General features: G+C 44.6%; 1 protein-coding gene across 1 annotated transcript; it reads right to left on the bottom strand.

The window, feature by feature from the left end:
* Positions 1–7704: 7704 nt before the first annotated feature.
* On the bottom strand, positions 7705–15037 carry LOC142441340 (carbonyl reductase [NADPH] 1). The gene is made up of 3 exons (XM_075543369.1): positions 14647–15037; positions 14031–14138; positions 7705–8368 (listed from the first exon to the last, which is right to left on the bottom strand). Exons 1-3 carry the CDS (start codon positions 14933–14935, stop codon positions 7932–7934), a joined length of 834 nt encoding a protein of 277 aa, XP_075399484.1. The 5' UTR covers positions 14936–15037; the 3' UTR covers positions 7705–7931.
* Between the last annotated feature and the right edge of the window lie 4977 nt (positions 15038–20014).

The following is a 20014-nucleotide window of genomic DNA, read 5'->3' as shown; positions in this document are numbered from 1 at the left end:
TGGTTCCTGTAGGTGGGGTTTACACCCTACTGATAATGGTTCCTATGGAGACCCAGAGAATAGGTCAAAGTTAAGCTGCCTTCCTAAATCTAGGATCCGCCCATCTTGTCACGTGTATATCCCCAATCCCTCCTCTTCCTATTGCGTGTATGTCCCTAGACCACCCCCTCTCATTACTGTATCACCTATAGCACATCCCCTTCCTGTGATGTATGTCCTCACCTGTAATTAGGGGGCTTGCATGTCCCCATAGAATATAAAAAGCCTGGGTTAGCATTAAAGATCTCTCTCTCCCTCCACGTGGACCATCAGGTGGGGCTGCGGTGAGCATGCTACCATGAGTCGTGTCTGACTCCATTTATTTCAATACTTCACTTCTATCTCTCATGCTCTCTATAACTTTACTATAATCCTTACTTATTATCGCTGTACAATTGTGCCTACCAGACCCGTAATGATGTGTTAGGGGCTGGTTTCCCCTGACAAAGAAGACGAAGAAGAAGAAGAAGACAGCCTCTGCCCCAAGGGATTTATTATTATTACTTTATTTTCTTTTTTAAGTTTTTTGCAAAAAGATTCATACAGCACTTGTGCTGAAAGGCATTTTTCTTCGTCTCCTCATCCATCTTCAAGACTTGTTAGGGTTTGGTGGGAAATGGTGATGGGAATTACATATCGGGATCTCTACTCCTCCAAGGGAAAGGTTGTCGTCATATTTCAACAGAGAATGGAAGAATGGGTTCCTTTTAGGCATGTGTGACCACGAGGATGATGTCCTTTCCCTGACCGGTTTGCTTCCAGAGGTTCCTGCAGAGACAGTCTCAGTCAGAGACCTCGTGCATTCTCCTGCGAATCCTAATTGAACGTTTCTGGCCATGTTGGCAGGGCTTGTTATTTCATCTGGAGGAAGTGCAGATCCCTCTTATTGGGCTCACATTCCTCATCCACCATGACTACAAACTGCTGAATGGCACTTGCCAGGACCTGCGGTTTTCACCATAACACTCAATGGACTCTAGGACCATGGGGAGACAGGAAAAGTTGTTTTCCCAAAGAGGAAGGATGTGCCTTGAACTTCACCTTGGGTTATGACTCTTACCCATTGTGTGTGACAGCTGTAAAAGTTGTCTTTAAGCTAAAATGCAAGTATGGGTGTCTTGGCTATTAACCAGATTGACCGTTGATTTTTCACGTTAGTAGGAATGAATTATGCTGTATATGAAAGTAACACTACACAACTCGGCCAGGGGGATCTTGAATTCTGTGAATTTTTCATTCATTGTAAAATTATATGAAGGGAGTGGTGCTGGTCACGCTGTCAAGGACACATGGGAAATTATTGTAACAAATCCGTTACTATTGTTGATTGGGCTCCTCGTGGGAAAAAATTGACAAACTGTTCTGAAGATGTAAATGCAACTTTTGTGTGATTATATACATGATGCCATTTGGAATCATACTGGGTCTTCTTATTGGAATCACACAAAAAAATTGATGGCATGCCATGGGGGTGGGGTAGCCCTTCCTAGACCTTGTCTTTTGTTTCCATCTACTGGACCTGCGCAGTGGGACTTGTGAAAAATTACCTTTAGCTACACAGCCTATGGTTACTTATATTGGAGGATTAGGAGGCACAAGGCGCTTATTTTCCAGTTATAACTTTACACTTAATGAAACCCATTATGTAGTCTCTTGTGTACCACTGCCATATGTGATTGCTATTGAACATTTAAATATTTACATGCCCACGGGAACAGTCACTTGCAGCAATTGTAAACTGTATACTTGTATGAACACTTCTATGCAGGAGCATTTAAACCATACAAGTCCTATTATATTGTCGTCCTGTCTGGGAGTGTGGCTGCCAGTGCAGATGTCTCGGGTCCTTACTAATGTGTTAACTAAGGTATTGCGGGAACTGCTAGAAAGACATAAACGTTTTACTGGAATGTTAATTGTTACTATTTTAGAGTTACTCATCATCACCGCTACTGCAGCCATAGTGGGGCCGCACAACAAGAATCCATTAAACAGTATTTTGTGCAGAAATGGTAAAAAGATGCTCCTATAATCTGTGCTATTCAAGCTAGAGCAGACGGTGAACTGAACGGGAAAGCTGCTGAGCTACAAGAAACCATGAAGTGCTGGGAGCGCAACTTACTGATTTACAAAAACAAATGTCATTGAAATGTGATTGGAATGTTTCTGATTATTGTATGACACCATACCCACACAACCAAAGCAAACATGATTGGCACTTGATTAGAGATCACTTAAATAATGTAAAAAATCAGGTAACATTGGACATCGAGTCCCCGCAAGAAGAAATCTTTGAATCTTTTCGTGGAACTCTTGAGAATGATCCTGATGATGCTTTGATTTTGCAGATTGATGAGGGATGACCTGGCCTTCACCCTCGTGGCTCATAGCAAAGCCTGGCACAAAGCATAGGTTCATTTGCATTTAGCATAATAATTGATTTGTTTATTATTCTCTGTGTTAGTCTTGGTACTTTAGAGAAACTCATGTATAAGAGAGAGTTTTATATAAAGGTTAAGTTCACATCAAGAAAACATCCCAAACCAGTGCTGCCCAAGCCCACAAGTCCAACATTAACCCATTAATCTATACGTCCAACACCAATCCACAAAATCCTCCTCCATCTCACAAAGCAGATGCAATGATGTCGACTGCAGGAGGAAAGCCAAGTCAGTGAATGTATAATCGTCTCAGTGCTGGCAGGGGTCTCCACACGGGTGCTCCAACATCCAGGGCTGCATCAGGGTAAATCCATGTAGCTTCTCCTTAGGGATGTATTTCAGCAGGGAACTGGCTAAGGCAGCTGCACCCTGGTCCGAAAGCAAGGGACCCGAAAACTTGAAAGGCAAGGCTCACTGAGCCATTTATCCCTCCACCTTCAATTAACCCCATATGTGTTTATCGGCCAGGTTGGCACAATAAACTAACTACCTCATTCTCCTAGGAGTTCAGGGCCTCCAGAAGAGATTAAATCATGTGGAAGCAAAAAAAAAAAAAAAAGGCTTATGTCAATTTAACTTTAATTTAAAAAGAAAATACTAGAGGGGATCAAATCTAGTTTTGTTTTGCTGTTGAAAACATGGTAAATGAATTGCATTCAATGTTACTTTTCTAGCTTGTGCACGTCTTAACGATACTTTGTGTAAAGTTTGTGAAGATAGTATTCTTATTTTGAACCTGCATATTCCGTAGATAAGCAGATGGACTTTTGGGTCCTACTGAACTCTAGCCTCCATACAAGAATGGTTTGTTCTGATAATATGACCTTACTTGATATTCACCTTCTTTAAATTATCACTGCAGATAAGGATGAGTAAGAAATTGTGGTGAAGACAGCAGATGGTATAATGTCTGGCGTAGATTGCCCAGCTATCAATTGGTACAGTGTCTAGGGTCTTAAAGGGTTCTATTTTAAAAAGCAGCCATCTAAATGTTGAAGAAAAAAAGTATCAATGCTCAAGTTGTGAACATCCAGTTGTGAAAGGTTATGGAGTACAGTGGAAACCCCAAACTCATCTGCAATGTAGGAAGTATGCTTGGCCAACCTAGGATTGAAAATATTTCTTGTGTGTTGTTCTGCATTTTGTTGATGAAGATGTCTTACTTATTATTTGTATCCTTATTGAAATGTGCTTGATGTGCTTTTGACTATTGTATTGTACAATCAAAGTGATTGTGCGGCAAATCAATTTGACTCTGGTTAGAAAATTTAAAAGGGGAAGTTGTGGGAGCAAAGCCGTTTGCTCCTTAGGCAAATGGGACAGGACCACTGCCTTCCAAGGTTCAAGGCCCTTGGGAGTCACTGGTGGCTCAACTACAGGAGCTGATGAAGCAGCAGATGGCCTGTCTCTCTGCCTGAGATAAAACAGACACATTGCCTCCTACTTCCTGGCAAAAACTGCAGGAAAGCATCAGTCTGCAAAAATATAACTTCCTTACTTTATTCCCCCTCCTGCCTGCAAAGAGTCTAGCTGATGTATTAATGTTTCTTTGTGTAAGCCTGTTACGAGATACAGGCTACGTGCAGGGAGTGTATCTAAACCTGCCTTGAATAAAGTTCTGAACTCTGAGGTGTCCGTGCTTCAGGGAACCCAGCTCTCCAACTTTGACGACCCTTATCTATAAGTTTTCTCAATGCAGATTATGCCTTTCTCAAACCCATTCGATTTGTAAGAAAAGAGCTGGGCTCGACTTATCGCACACTCCACCACCATATCCTCTTCCTCGTCCTCCATCACCAGGACTACCTCCACATTGCCATCTCCTGCTCCTCCTCCATGCCCGTTAGAGCCACTGCCCAGTCCAAGACCACTCCGTTATATCTATCAGCTCTAAAGTTACTTCCTGGTTCAGGTACAACCTTTCCTCCAGGTGAATCTCCAAATACACAGCTGAGGTTTCCTCTTCCACTGCTAGAACGGTGGACCTCCTCCATGTGTTGCCTAACTTCTGCATTAGGACCATTAATAGTGTGGTATTTCTGCAGTACCGTTTTATCCAACAGGATCATGGTCATCAAAGTAACAAAACAAAACCCTCTTTTCTTTCCAGCCTATCAGTAATTATCTTAATGGTACCAAATTCTCCCTATTCCTGAAAGAAACCTCTAAGGTGATGCTCCTCGGTAGCTTAATTCCACCAATGAACAGCTTCTTCACAGTTACATGAATTCCTGGTTTTCTAGATTCCGCTCTTACTACAGCATGTTTGGGCTCAACCACTTGCCCATCAATTAAATGGGGTCTTGTAGCCATGGCAACACTAAGCTCAGCCATGGATGAAAAGTGACAAAAAGCAAATCCTCTTAATCTTTCGCTTGCAGCATTTCCGGTTCCCACACAGTCTGTGCGTTTCCCCCAATGTTTCTTCTGCGGTTTCAAAGTTTAAGCTACCAGTGAACTTAGGAACTTTCCCTTCTCTCTCGTGGACTCGGTCGCTTCAGCCGATTTCCCACGGCGGATCCCACGGCAGAGGTAGATGAGAGATCTCTGCGGACTAGCACGAACCGGACTCGTCCTGGCGCTGTAGTGAGAACGGACTGGTGGTGCTGGAGAAACAGCATCGCAAGGTGCTCCTCTGCTTGGGAATCGGCAGTGCTGCTTCTGCCTTGAGCCTTTTCTAACAGAGGTTTTTATCTCGACTTAAAATCACTGATGAGGATCATATGGAAAAATGCTGTCCTAATATAGTTAACAGAAACTAGGTGGACCCCCAACATAAACTATAAATGTGTTCTCTCAATCGTAGAGGAATTTTTAGAAGCCAAAAGGTAAAAATTATAATGGAACAATATATTCAAAATGGACAAATATTTCCCCTCTTAGCCAGAGGCTTGAAGTCATATGCATATCTTTAAATTTTTCTGGCTGAACCTAGATTTTTGTTACCAAAACAACAAAAAACCTGGTATCATCAAAGTTTATTGTGCCAACCTGGTCGATAAACACATGTGGGGTTAATTGAAGGATGGAGGGATAAATGGCTCAGTGAGCCTCGCCTTTCTAGTTCTCAGGTCTCTTGCTTTGTGATGGTCAGACCAAGGTGCAGCTGCCTTAGCCAGTTCCCTGCTTCAGTTGGCAAGACTTACTTCCTGCAAGACATCCCCAAGAAGCTGCATGGACCTACCCCAATGCAGCCCTGCGTGCTGCCATGTGGAGACCCCTGCCAGCGCTGAGATGCTTACACGTTCACTGATTCGGCTTTCCTCCTGCAGTCGGCATCATTGCGTGCATTTTGTGAGATGGAGGAGGGCTTTGTGGATTGGTGTCGGACATAAGGGCTAATGTTGGACTTGTGGGCTTGGGCAGCACTGGGTTGGGATGTTTCCTTGATGTGCACTTACCCTTTATATAAAACTCTCTGTTTTACATGAGTGTCTGTGGATTTGTTTCTCTAATGTACCCAAACTAACCCAAAACCATTAATACAACACAGCTTACTTTTTTTAAAAGTGCCAAGGGCAGAGTGAAAGAAAACTGTGGGCTAAAAGTCAAAATCGTGAAAAAGGTCAGCCTTACTTCTCTGCCAGAGGCCCTTAGAAACCCTTGAGGCCCAGAACTAAATGCAGCTTCAGGTCTCAGCTTTCAGCCTATAAAGGGAGCGGTAACTGCAGAGGAGGGCACTCTCGGACCGCCAATCATAAGAGTTCAAAAACCTTTCAAAGTAATTTGAGCAGGTGATTACTAGATGAACTGTGTTTGTTTGCAGGGGAAGGGATCACTTCATCTGAATGTGAAAAACTAGTAGTTCCAGAATGAGGAGAAAGGAGGTGTAAAAACCTGAAAGAGTATGGGTGGGGGGTGGTTTAAAGGATCCTAACATCTGATGAGTTTAATTGTAAGGAAAGGTTGTATTAGGGAAGAGAATGCTAAATTGCTTACTGAGAGAAGTTAAGTAAATAAATAAAGGGGTCAAAGATCTTTTAAAAATATTTTTTAAATTCTATGATGGGTGTGGTGGATACATCATTTCATGCCAGTTTGAAGTTATATAAAAGTGTAGAGATGAAATTAGCCTGTTAATCAGGTCACAGCCTGATGGTGACTCCTCATGGGTGTGGCTCCCCACCTTCACCTACCTGCTGGCTGACCCTGATGGCTGCCAGAGCCCTGCCCCTGCCATTGGAACCACAAAACTCTGCATCCACCCACCTGTGATATTTCTGCATCATTGCTTTTAACTGCCTGAGTCTGAAGAGGAACTTATGGACTAGTACCAGTCTTATAGACTTGAGTTGGACTGGGATGGGATGTTTTTTTCTGTGTTGTTTGCATGTACATAGCATTTTTATTCAGAGGGTAGATATCATAAAGTCTGTCCCTTACAGGCCAGGGGTCAGAGAACCAGTGATGATGAGACCTATTTGCACACTCACCCCAGGTATCTCCAACCACATGGCCCAACTAGATTCATGGTAAGGATGTTTTCTTGATATACAATTAATTCTGATATAAAACTCTTTCTAACACACATATGTGTCTCTAGTCAACCTAAAATATTATTGCACCTTGGGAGTGGAATACTAGAGAAAGAAATCATGAAGATGGAGAGTATATACTTGTCTTTCCTCTCTAACAGGGTAGTTTTTGTTCTTTGCCACACTGTTTACTCGACTGTTTTCTGGAAAGGACACAGGAAGTGAAGGTTTTGATTTTTGTTTATACCTGTCTGAAAGGATGAAAATGAATGTGATAAATCTGGGGCTCGGGGTGAAATTTCCCCTTGAACTTCTCTGAGGCCATGCTGCTTTGTTAACACGGTGGACGGAAGGTGAGGTCCTGACTTGATGCGGCTGGAGGCCCAATATCCCATTGCTTATGAATGGGATAATTCCGATGAAAAAGAATTTAATTCTAAGAATCGTGAATAGGGACTGGCTGTTCAAAGATTACACTGATTTCTTCTTCCAATTGTTATTGATAGAACAATGTATGATAAGAATGATTATTGTGAAATATGGGTAGAGAGGTTAAGCCCACTGCCTTCATCCCTTAAAGTGGTTCTGTTAGACGGGTAGAGGGCATACCTGCAAAGAATGCTTGGAAAAGATAAGCCCTCCCCAGTGCTTTGATTGCTCAGGACGCTGGCATTGAAAATGACATACTGCGAGAGCTGTGGGAAGACTGACGAAAAAAACATTTGTTTTTCAAATAATCCACACAAAACTAGGCATTATCAAGAACCACTTTTATTCATCTACTAATCCTTGGTTATTCTTGTCACAGATTACACATATTTTTTCCCCCTTAAAACATTTGGGGGTAGGAGGTGGAGGGGGAATCACAGAAGAATTAGTAGGATTAGAAATGTTGACAAGTATCAGATTGATGTCCTGTAACTGAATCAAAATAGGAACAAAATGGTGCCCAAGGATGACACTCTGTGAGTCAAGCTCACCACTGCTCAACTTTTTTCTCCATAACAAACTGCCCGTGAGGCCCCTCAGCATCTGAGGGCAAAAGGGCCAAGTACACAGGGGTCTCTGCCCCTTCTTCTGGGCTTTTGGTGGCCTTGGGCCCCGCCATGTCAGTTCTCACCCACCCTGGGCAGCAGGCATTCAGAAGGATCTTGTCGCCTGGTCTCTGTGCACTCAGGTTCCTGGCGTAGATCCTGGACAGCACGGTGACACCAATCTTCGACACACCATATGCAGTGTTGGGCCAACCCTCCTTCTGGTGCACCCCTTTCTTTGTGTCTTCTATGAACTTGTTCATGAGGGCCACCAGCTCTTCCTCTGTGATGGTGTCACTGCGGAACTTCTCCTGCAGCTCCGGGCTGCAGGACTTAAGTGCACGGAGACTAACCATGCTCGACACATTGACCACTCTGCCTGAAAAACAATAAACACTGTTAGATAGCAAAGAGAGGCACGGCAAAGGCCAGTATCAAACACCAAGCCTGTCAAGTTTCTATCAAGCTCCTGATGGCAAAACCAAAAGGGTATCTTTTCCACAGATTGTTCTATTAAAAATGTTCTAACATTTCCATTTGGGATGAACATCAAAAAACTTGACGTAGATACTGGCGATGGCTGTACAACACCGACAGTGTATCGTGCCACTGAGTTAACTGTGCGCTGAACCCCAGCTGCGGCATGACCGACTTGTAAACATTGCTGACATTCAGTATGGGCGCCTCACTGCCCAGATGCTCAGGGTCCAAAGCAAGGATCCAAGGCAACTGAGATAACGGGGGCTACTTGTGAAGGTGTGGTCTCTAGAGTAACTGTACTCAGAAACTTCACTGGATTTCAGTACTGCAGGCAGAGGAACTAAGTCTGCAGCTGGCTTTTCCAGAACATTAAAAAAGAAAAAAAACAATGGTTTATTTGCCAAATAACTCATGTATCATACAATTCTGCGTTTAAGTATATTAAAGAGTTATACAGTCATCTCCTAATCAATAATTTCTTCAAATTATAGCCATTATTATTAGCTCCCGTTCTAATCCTAAGAAGCTATTAATCTAGCCGCTCCCTCTAGATTTACCTAAGTTTTATATAAAGAAATCATTCAAGTAAAAGCAAACAAACCCAGCAACTACACTTAAAATTTCTTTCTTTTTCTACATTCAAATTTTCAATGATTGCTTTAATTTTATCGTGATTCTCAGTTTTCCTCTTAGCTTTACTGATAGTATCACTAACTTTCTTTGGAGATAGTTTATTTTATGAAAACAAAGCGCAAAAAAAGCAGTAGCAGCCTAGTGACTCATGTTTTGATGCACCAACAGAAGCAGTGTATGTTATCTGAGCAAGAGCGGCACTCTCACTGAAGCATCATGTGTTCGTATCAACCGAGGCAAAAGTGACTTTCAAGCCAGACACGTTATTTTCATGGCGCTTATTCGGTTTGCATATCCTGCAAAGTTGTGAAACCTGATCAGATTTCCTCCAACATGCTGTTTGAATGGTGGAAAGTTCTAGCTAGGAGCCATTGGACAACGGAGGTATCAGTGTGTGTGTGTGTGTGTGTGTGTGTGTGTGTGTGTGTGTCAGAAGGGGTGGGGTGGGGGAGAGGATCATTCACTCTGGGAGTCACAGAGCTAGCAGCTCTAGATCCCGACTGCACTAGGGACCTAGACAATTTGCACATCAGTGCTCTTCAGTACAATGGCAACATTTACAAAGTTCATTGCGGGCAGCATCGAACCACACCTGTCCCACTGACTCTTTGCAGGATCACGAAGTAGGGGGGGGGGTAGATGTAATAGATTAATTTGTGTCCCCACAGATCTCCTGCAGTCCTGTCTCCTGATCCTGTCTGAAAATGGGGTATACTTTGTTGTGCTAAAGAGGCCAGACCACCGTAGGGTGGGTCATCCACCTAATCAGTCACCCAGAGGGGGAAGGCACCTATCATAAAGGAGACAACCTACAAGCCAAGGAGTGCTGAAGCCCACCAGCAGACCCTGGAAATAGGAGCGGGGTGCATGGCAAGCATCCCCAGGGGTGAGGCCCTGAGTTGGACCCTTAGAATCCATGATTGTGAGGAGCTCAGTCTCTGCTCTGAACCGGCAACCATTTGAGGTGCTCCTGTTCCAGCAGCCCCAGGAGACTTACCACCAGGTTTCCCTAAGCACAGTCCAGTGACATTGACCTTCGAAAGCTGAAAAGCAATATCTCTTTAAGTCTTGGTTTATAACATCTGCCTTTCAAAAATATACAATATGACTTTGAGAAAACCAACCAACCCAAACCCTAAGCTCCAGCAGCAATAAGTAAAAATATCCTTTCAAATTCAGCATGGCAGCTGGGGGGACGTGAAGACCAGTTAGGAGGGACTACTTAAGGGGCTTAGATGACCCTGCCGCTGTCCGATACTTTAATTTAGGTCATGGCTACTCGGGAATTGTTGCAATATTCCTAGTTTTGGGCGTGGCCAGTATATTTAAAAATTATTCATTTTAAAGACAGGATTTTCAAAAGTGTTTAAAAACACACATCTGTCTGTCTACAGGGAGCCTTCAGCAGTCCTTAATGGCACAAACCCCCTTTTCCTTCTCTATGACAATCCGTGCACTGAACATTCTACTTCCGGATATTTTCTGAGACCCAAGAGTCATGGCGTTGTTTTCTTTGAACCAGGCTGAGAATATTGGGAAGGTCATGGGATAAATTGTGTACCCCCTATTCCCAAAATAAGCATTGGGACTCTAACCTTTATATCTACAGACATAATTCCATTTGGGAATTGATCTTTGCTAGGCAAGTCTAAATTGAATCAGTTCTGGTTATAATTCCGACCCCTCACAGAAATGTGCAAATAGGATTTTAATTGTCATCATGCAGTTGAATAAAACAGTGAGCATTCAAAGAAAATCTATCAGCAAAGCCAAATGGACCCAGCATGAGTCATATGATGAATGTATGCACATGGGGTGGTGGTGGCATAGGAGCTGGTTCCGTATTAAATGACGGCTCTGCAAAGGATTCGCGGGGAAGTCCTACCCATTGGTTATCTGTGAGCATGACTTTGGAAATAAGGCCTTCGAAGATACTCTCTGCAAACTGAGCATGAGGACACAGGGAAGGAAGGCGGGTCCCGATCCAATAGGTGGCGTCCCCTTGACGGAAGGGAAGAATCTCCCAGCTTCCAGAACTGGGCGAGGATGAGTTTCTCATCTTGTCGGCCACAAAGATGCTGTGGTTGTCCACAGCAGCCCTAGCAGTCACGCAGAGTTCTAAACCTGCCCTCGGGGGCTGGACAGCTGCAGGGGTCAGGCATCATTGGAGAGAACCACTCTGTGGCACCCACGGAGCCCGTCTTGGGCAAGTAGAGCCTTTTAGGAGGAGCAGGCTGGGAGAAGGGGGTGAGGTGAGACGTGACACCATCAAGCAGACTGGCGGGCACACTGTACATGCGTGTCCTCCATTCATAGCCCGCTTCAAATTCCCTAAGAGTGGCAGCTTGGCTTTCCAAATGCACATTGGCGGGATTGGTGTGTCCCTCCCAGGCTGGGCCTTAGGGCCAGGGTTATAAAAACAGTACGCTAGGGCACACTGAGCAGGGTGATAGGGCGGTAGAGAGAGCCTGCTGTCAGGCAGCGTCAGGTGACAGAGATCCTTGTAAACCATGCACAGCAGCTTGGGTTTCCTTCCTGCGGGTTTTCAAGAGGGGAAGTCTGCTGTCAGTGGACGGTGCAAGGGAAGGAAGCCCAGGAGGGCGGCCACTCAGGTGGTTTTGTATTCGTCCAGAAATGACAGTAGAGAGACTGAGGGAAGGCTGGGATGGACATGATGAACCAAGGAGAAACTGGTAGGCAAACTCCTGAGATGTGAGGGGATGATGGGGTCTCAGCAAGATGGTATAGAGGATGGGACCTCTCTACTTGAACTCCATTTACTGCATTCCAGGTGAGGCAAGTAAAGTGCTGGAGGATGGAGAGCAATATTGGTTTTGTCAAGAAATGGAACCAAGAAATGTCTGCTGCAGTGACACGCATTGGCACAGGAATGAGAACGTAGGAAAAATGAACTCAGTGTTATATAAATGGAAATGTTTATATAGAAGAAACAAGATCTGACGAGAAACACTAGCTAACAGGTGTATTTTTTCATAAAAACAATAAGAATATGATATGTCCTTTGACAACTTGCCTGAGAACCTCCTTTCATCCTAAGCAGGCACTGCTGACCTGGGGGTGAGGGTGTGTGTCTGACAAACTAGGACTTGCAGACCTTGTTAGGGAGGAGGGGGGAATACATCTTCCAGGATCATGTACCCCTTATCTAAACTGCTTGAAGAACCAGGGCAGGTTTTTGTAGTTTTACTTCTTTACTTACCAGTTCTTTTATTGGAAGTTTAAAGGATAAGGTAGGTTAGATTCTGTGCTTGCATAGATTCTGAGACGTGAAGGGTACTACTTAACAGTTTTGGTGTAGTTTTTCAACTTTTCAGAACTTTTTCTGCGTGTGAGACTAGGTAGCATATTTTGAAATTCAATCACAGCATTTTGATATCTCTCTCCTGAAAACCTATTCTCTGTAGTTTATATTGGAATTACAACAAATAGACCGCTTGCTTAGAGGAAAAATTATTAGGCTTGTTAAAAAGTATTAGGCTATACCTAAAGAGTTAATAGTTTTGGGGTTTATTCAAATATAGTTTCAAAGTCAGGTTATAATTCTGCCCTGTTTGAGAAATGTGCAAATAGAATTGTAATCATTATTAAGTAATTTCTCATTCAAAGAAAGCCTACTTTGTGGACATATGCTTATTTTAATGAAGACACCCTTCTTAAAAAAATAAGACATTCTTTCTAAAGAAAGGAATTAAGTATTCATGTAGATATGTTACACTGACCTCTGTCATTCTCCAAATATTAGCCTAATTACTTTGGTAAAGTATGCTTTTGTTCCATTCTTGCAGATTAAAAAAACCAGAACAACAACAAGATAAAGCACCTCCCCACCATGGAATCTATGCTCACTCACATCACCCCTATGGGGCAGGGTGGAATTGCCCTGCTGGGTATCTGAGACTGGAACTCTCAACTGGAGTAGACAACCTCCTCTTCCTCCCATTCTTGCAGACAGCTGTGCCAAAACCAACAGCGTTAAAAATAAAAATAGAAACAATGACACGAGAAACAGCTCTCCAGCATTAAGAGATATTTCTATTACTGGAGGAAATCAAATGTCCATCCTTGCAGCCAAAGTACTTTATATCAAAATCTTGGACCATATGGAGATATACTAACACCAAGTGTTTAGCTATAAGTTTTGACACAATAGTTTGGGCCATTATTTTAATTATATTCATATTCATATCTAGCATTCTTCAAAAAAATTAATTGAATTTAAGTTCCTTTAATATTGTAAATGTCCACAAATGTTACAAATGAAAAGAACAAGGCTGCCTCCCCCATTAAAATTAAATAACAGATTAAGTCACAAGATAAAGAGTACTAAGTGTCTTTAAAAAAAAAATCCACAGGTGGCCAAATGGTTAACAACTATTCTAAAGCAAAGATGAGAAGACAAGAGTACAGGGACACCAGACACCTAGAAACGGAACCACTAGACCAGAAATCCTGAGGAAGTTCAAGGGTTCTGGAGAATGTCAGCAGTGTTGCTGGACAGGCTGTGTAGACATCATTGAAATGATTTTCGATCACTGTAACTCATCACCGAGAACACAATAAAATGTGTTGGAAATGTTTGTTTAATGAACGAGTAAAAGTGCTGCTGCCACCAACAGGAGGCCAGCTCCCTGGACTGAGAAAGTTCACTCTGGAGCAGAGGAAGCACAGGTGACAAGAGATGGGTCCTATGCGAATCCATCCTTGGGGCATTAGAAGCAAGGCATCGTGGGTAAGAAGGACCCAGGTGTGCAAAGAGCTCTGGCAGGAGAGCTGCCAGGTTAGGCCTTGGAGGAGGCAAAGTCCTCAGCTGAACCACACCCTGGAGGAGGCTCAGAGCTGAGGGTGGCGGGCAGAGGTCAGCTCCAGCAGGGGCGGGGCCACACTGGGGTTCTGCAGCTCCCACTTACCTTGGGGCTTTATGAGAGGCAGTAATTCTGTGCACACGTTTCGGGTACTAAAAAAGTTGGTTTTCAGGGTCACCTCTGCTTGAGTATGAAAGGGTGTGGGATCAGCATCTTTGGGGAAGGAAAAAACAGAGTGATTCAATTGTAACAATGTCATCAAGTTCTACAGATAGATTAACATCCTCCCCCCCTGGGGCCCCCCACCCCACCCCAAATAGTGCCTAGGACACCCAGTGAAGGCTAAGGAGCCTGCTGGATGACCGTTTTCTGGTGCGAGCTTCTCTGGTTCCCGTGGGGCGGCTGGCACACACACACACACACACACACACACACACACACACACGAGCTTGTGGACTTTATTTTTGTTTTGCAATGTCTTAGTTGTTCGAAAACACACAGCGAAAAGTTTCCTTGGCTGCTGTAAACTTCAGTCGTGGAGAAAACGTTTGAAGCAAACTGGAAAGGTCTCAGCGGGGGAAACGTGAAGGTCTACCAGACTGCGAACGGACTCCGCTCCCACCTCGGGGGTCTCTCTATCCCAGGGAGCTCTCCGGAGACCCCCAGTCGCCAGCGGCCATGACTCTGCGGGGGCCCCCAGCAAGCCCGCCCAGCACCTTACTTTTGAATGCGATGCCCGCGTTGTTGACCAACAAGTCCAGCCCGCCGTACTCGCGGCGCAGGAAGTCCCGCAGGGCGCCGATGCTCTGCGGGTCGTCGATGTCCAGCTGGTGGAAGCGCGGGCTCAGGCCCTCGGTCTGCAGCTGCTGCACGGCCGCCCGGCCGCGCTCCGCGTCCCGCGCCGCCAGCACCACGTCCCCGGAGAAGTGCCGGCACAGCTCGCGCGTGATGGCGAAGCCGATGCCCTTGTTGGCCCCGGTCACCACCGCCACGCGGCTGCAGGAGCTCATGGTTGCAGGTGGAGCCGGCGGCGAGAGGCAGAGATCCGGAGACCTTGGCGGAGAGCGGAGCCTGCTGCTGCGGGAGGACGCTGTGGTTCGCGCAAGTGCGGGAGGTGGTCCAGCAGCCGCGCATGCGCACAGCCGCCGCGCTAGGCTGGAAAGCCCCGCCCCTACTTTTAGAAGCAGATTACACGCCCCAAAGCCCAAGGGAGCCTCCTGAGATGACTTTACAAAACCCGCCTAACGCTCCAGTGACCGCCAGGGCTCCCCTTCCCGCACAGGACCGTTTGGACTGGCCACGTGAACCTTTGAACCTCCGGTAGATCTGAGTCCTTCCCGCTGTGTCTTCAGAACTGTTTCCAGTGTCGCTGCAAAGAAATGAACCTCGAAAATATTTTGCTGAATAAAATAAGTCACCTACCAAAGGACAAACGTTGCATGTCCACACTTACACGAAGCATCTGGAACAGGCAAGTCGATGTGGAGAGAACTTTACGACGGGTGACCAGGGCTGGGCGAAGGAGCCCTGGAGGCGCAGTCGTTACATGGTGGCCTTCTAACCTCAAGGTCTGCAGTTTGAACACCACCTCAGGCTCTCCCGGAGAATGATATGCTGCCTACTTCCACAAACAGTTACAGCCTCGGGAACTCCAGGGCAAGTCTATCCTGTGCCAAAGGGTCGCAAGGAGTTGGTAGCAACTGGACGCCAGTGAGGAGAGCAGAGGGAAGGAAGACCATCTTTAAGGGACACTCAACTTTTGTTAGGATAATGGAAAAATGTGTGAATAGTTAAGGTTTATGGTTAAGCAACAAGAACATAATTATTGTCAATTGAATGGTCATTGTAAAGAGTAGAAAAAGATATTCTGTGTGTTCGCTATATATAAAGGTCTTCAATGGTTCATGGGAAAACAATGAAAAGATAAGAAGGCAAATGTTTTAAGAATGATGATGGCAACAAATGTACATATGTTCTTGACACAATGGATGGATGTATGGATTGTGATAAGAATTATATGAGCCCCCAATAAAGTGATTTTTTTAAAAGAAAAGATAATGGAAGTTTTCCATAAACATTTTGAAGTCTCTTGGTACCTGCAACACTTGAAGAAAAGGTGCTGATACACCTAACAAATTGGAGTGGAGCGTGAAGAAGCCAGAGTGGGGCATAGACTTGTTAGCTTTAAATTTGATTGGAGCTCTCAGCAACTTGCAGAGCACAACTGCCCCAGGCGGTCTCCTAGGCTGTACTCTCTAGAAGTCAGGATCCCTGGGATATTACTGCTCCTGTGATGAATCTTGGCAGAGAGTAGGAGAACGATGTTTGCCTGTGTTTTATTGCAAAACCATTCTGTGTGGATCATAAGAAATTATGGATAATATTGTGAAGAGTTGAAATCATGTGCTCACCAGGAGCCTGTAAAAGTCCAGGAGGCATTGGCTCACACAGAGCAAGGGGATACGCCAAGTTCAAAATGAGGAGAAGTGTGCTTTGGCGTTGTCTCCTTTCTCTGCACTTGTTGAATCTGTGTGTTGGGCAAATAGCTGGAGAAGGTGGACGCTGTAAAGAATACCACAGCAAAACGAAGGAACACCCATTAGCAACCTGCCACAGGAAGATGACACAACCTTGCTTACTGAAAGCTAATAGGACTTAAAGCATTTATTGATGAAGATTAAAGTCTGGAACCATCAGGATGGGTTGTACCTCACTATAAAGAAAACTGAAACTCTGACATCTGGACCAATAAGCAACATTGTACATTAGGTCCACAATCAACACTCATGGAAGCAAGCAGTCAGGAAATCCCATGATGCAGTGCATTAGGCAAATAAAATGCAGAAGACCTCTCTTAGGTGTTAAAAGGAAATATTTTACTTTGTAGATTAAGGGTTTCCTGGCACAAGCCATGGTATTTTCAATCACCACATTTGCATATGAAAGCTGGATAATTAATAAGATGGACAAAAGCAGAATTAATTTATTCAAACAGTAGTGTTGAAATGGATATACCATGGACTGTCAGAAGAACAACCAAGTTTATCTTGGAAAAAATAGAGTCAGAATTCTTAGAAGTGAGGATGTTGTGATAAGAGTTGTATAAGTCCCTAATAAAATGTAAAAAAAGAAAAGAGGAGAAAAAAAAGAAAATGATTAAGGCAAAGAATGTACAGATGTGCTTTATACAATTGATGTATGTATATGTATGGACTGTGATAAGAGTTGTATGAGCCCCTAATAAATTGTTTAAAAAAAAAAAAGAAGTGAGGATGGTGAGACAACCCTATGTACTTTGGACATAAAGTCAGAAGGAGCCAGTTCCTGGACAAGGGCCTCATGCCTGGGCCAATGAAAAAGATCCACAAGTGATGTACTGACATGGTGGCTACACCAATGGGATGGAGCATGGGAACGACTGTGAGGATGGTGCAGGACTGAGCAGTGCTCCTTATGTTGTGCATAGGGTCACTATGAATCAGAACTCTTAGCACCACCAACGACGTCGTAGCATCAGGTGTCATGTAACTTCCAGAGGTAGAAGGAGAATCAAGATCACAGCATGAGAGACTATATCTGACATCCTCTTGCCAACAGGCAAGGATCCAAAATGCGTCCATTGTGTGGATTCTGACTCCTGGCCACCCCATAGACAGAATAGAATTGTCTTGGAGTGTTTCCAAGGCTGTAAATCTGCAGGAGCAGACTGCCAGATGTTTCTCCTGCTGAGCCACTGGCGGGGTGGAGCCACCAATCTTCTGCTAGGATCCAGTGCTTACCAACACCACAGCAGCTTACAACTTAGGGTCAGAATGAGCTGGGAGGTAACAGGATACAACTCAGGAGGCAGGATGCACTTCAATCAGCACAGCTTTCAGCCAAGAGAGCGCTCAGCTCTTTCTCAGCTGCACCCACAGGCAGGTCCTTCCCTAGTGCTTACTGGGTCCCAAGTGGGCCTACTGCCTTGGCCTTGGCTCCGCAAATCTTAGAGCTCTTTAGCATTGCTGATTGCGGTGAATGACTAGGGAGCCCATAGGTGACCTCCTCTGGCTTTTTTATTGCCAAGAGGCAAAGGTCAGATGTGTCTCCATGCTTTATCCTGTTTACCCTGTTCTGACACCAAGCATTCCTCCCCCGCACTCTACTTCTGTGCCACACAGAACCCATAGGTGACACAATGCTGGGGAGTATAAGGGAAATTAACAGGTCGTTAAATAATTTCATGTCAGCTTGAAGCTATATAAACGTGTAGGCCTGTCCATAAGGACACAGCCTGATGGTGACTTCTTGTGGGCATGGTCTTCTCATAAGGAGAGCCGTGGGAATCTCTACCCCCACCCCTGACCCTCTCTGCCTTAATCTTATTGCTGGCTGACCCTGGTTGCTGGAAGCCCTGTGATGTGGCCATTGCATTTGGATCCATACAACATTGCACCCATAGGCCCATGATCTTCCTGTCTTCTGCATCATTACACGTGGCTATATGAGTACGAACAGGGACCTTTGCACTAGTGTTGTACTTATGGACTAAGATGGACTCATGGACTTTAGTTGGACCAGGCTGGGATGTTTTATTGATGCATTGTGGGGTACAGAAAGATTTCTCCCAAGTTGCCTCCCCCAAATATGTGCCAAACATAAGACGCTGCTTGCTATACATGGTAAATGACTGTACACTAGGTCAAGGAAAATTGGCCAGAGGCTTTTCTCCCTAAGGGTTATCAGCCATCTAGAGCAGTGGTTATCCACCTTCCTAATGCCTCGACCCTTTAATACAGTTCATGTGCTGACACCCAACCATAAAACTATTTTCATTACTACTTCATAACTCTAATTTTGCTACTGTTATGAATCATCATGTAAATATCCGAGATGCAGGATGTATTTTCATTGTTACAAATTGAACATAATTAAAGTATAGTGATTAATCACAAAACAATATGTAATTACATACTGTGAAATATTTGTGTGTTTTCCAATGGTCTTAGGCGACCCCTGTGAAAAGGTCTTTTGACCCACAAAGGGGTTGGGACCCACACGTTGAGAACTGCTGATCTAGAGCAACCAGACTGTATAGTTCGATTCCCCCTAAGTAGGGCCTACTCCCTTCTGATAAGATAGTGACTGTTCCCTTGAAGGAGAGCCTGAAGGCAAGGTCAAGGTCGGGACCACTCAAGGATGACTCAGGTTAGGCTATTATCCTGAGTCTAGGGTCCGCCCATCTTGCCACATATGTACCCCTATTTCCTCCTTTTACTATTGCCTGTACACCCCTAGGTCTTCCCCCTCCTATTGCTTGTGTTGCCTGTTACAACCCCTTCCTATGACCTAGGACAATATCTGTAATCAAGAGGCTTGCATGCCCCCAAAGATATATAAGCTTTGGTTAGAAATCACAGGGCTCTCTCCTGCTCTCTCGTCTCCCACCTCCACGTGTACCATCAAAAGGATCTAAAGTGAGCATGCTATCATGAAATGTGTCTGTCTTCTTTATTTTACTCTCTCTCCTATCTCTCCTATTCTCTATGACTGTACAATAGTCTTTGTATATCATAACCGTACAGTTGCGCCTACCAAACCAGTGATAGTTGTGAAGAGCTGGGTTCCCCCCACAATTACTTCTTGATATAAAGTTATTTCTTACACGTATGTAAGTGTCATTGAGTTTGTTTCTCTAATCGATCCAGCCTAACACAGTAGGGTACCTTGGGAGTGGGGTACCATGAGAGGGAAACAAATCATGAAGATAGAGAGTGGATGCTGTCTGACCTCTGAATTCTACCTTGCAGGACTGGATAGGGCAGAGGTTGTACTCTGGTACATATGGGGGCTGGAGGCACAGGGAATCCAGGGTGGATGATACCTTCAGGACCAAGGGTGTGAGGGGTGATGCTAGGAGGGTAGAGGGTGAGTGGGTTGGAAAGGAGGAACTGATTACAAGGATCCACATGTGACCTCCTCCCTGGGAGATGGACGGCAGAGAAGGGGGGAAGGGAGACTCCGGATAGGGCAAGATATGACAAAATAACAATGTGTAAATTACCAAGGGCACATGAAGGGGAAAAAAAAGAGGACCTGATGCAAAGGGC

This window comes from Tenrec ecaudatus, chromosome 2, assembly GCF_050624435.1.
Source record: "Tenrec ecaudatus isolate mTenEca1 chromosome 2, mTenEca1.hap1, whole genome shotgun sequence".
Lineage (NCBI taxonomy): Eukaryota > Metazoa > Chordata > Mammalia > Afrosoricida > Tenrecidae > Tenrec > Tenrec ecaudatus.
Note: the sequence above shows the minus strand (reverse complement) of the source record. Positions and strands in the feature narration are given on the sequence as shown.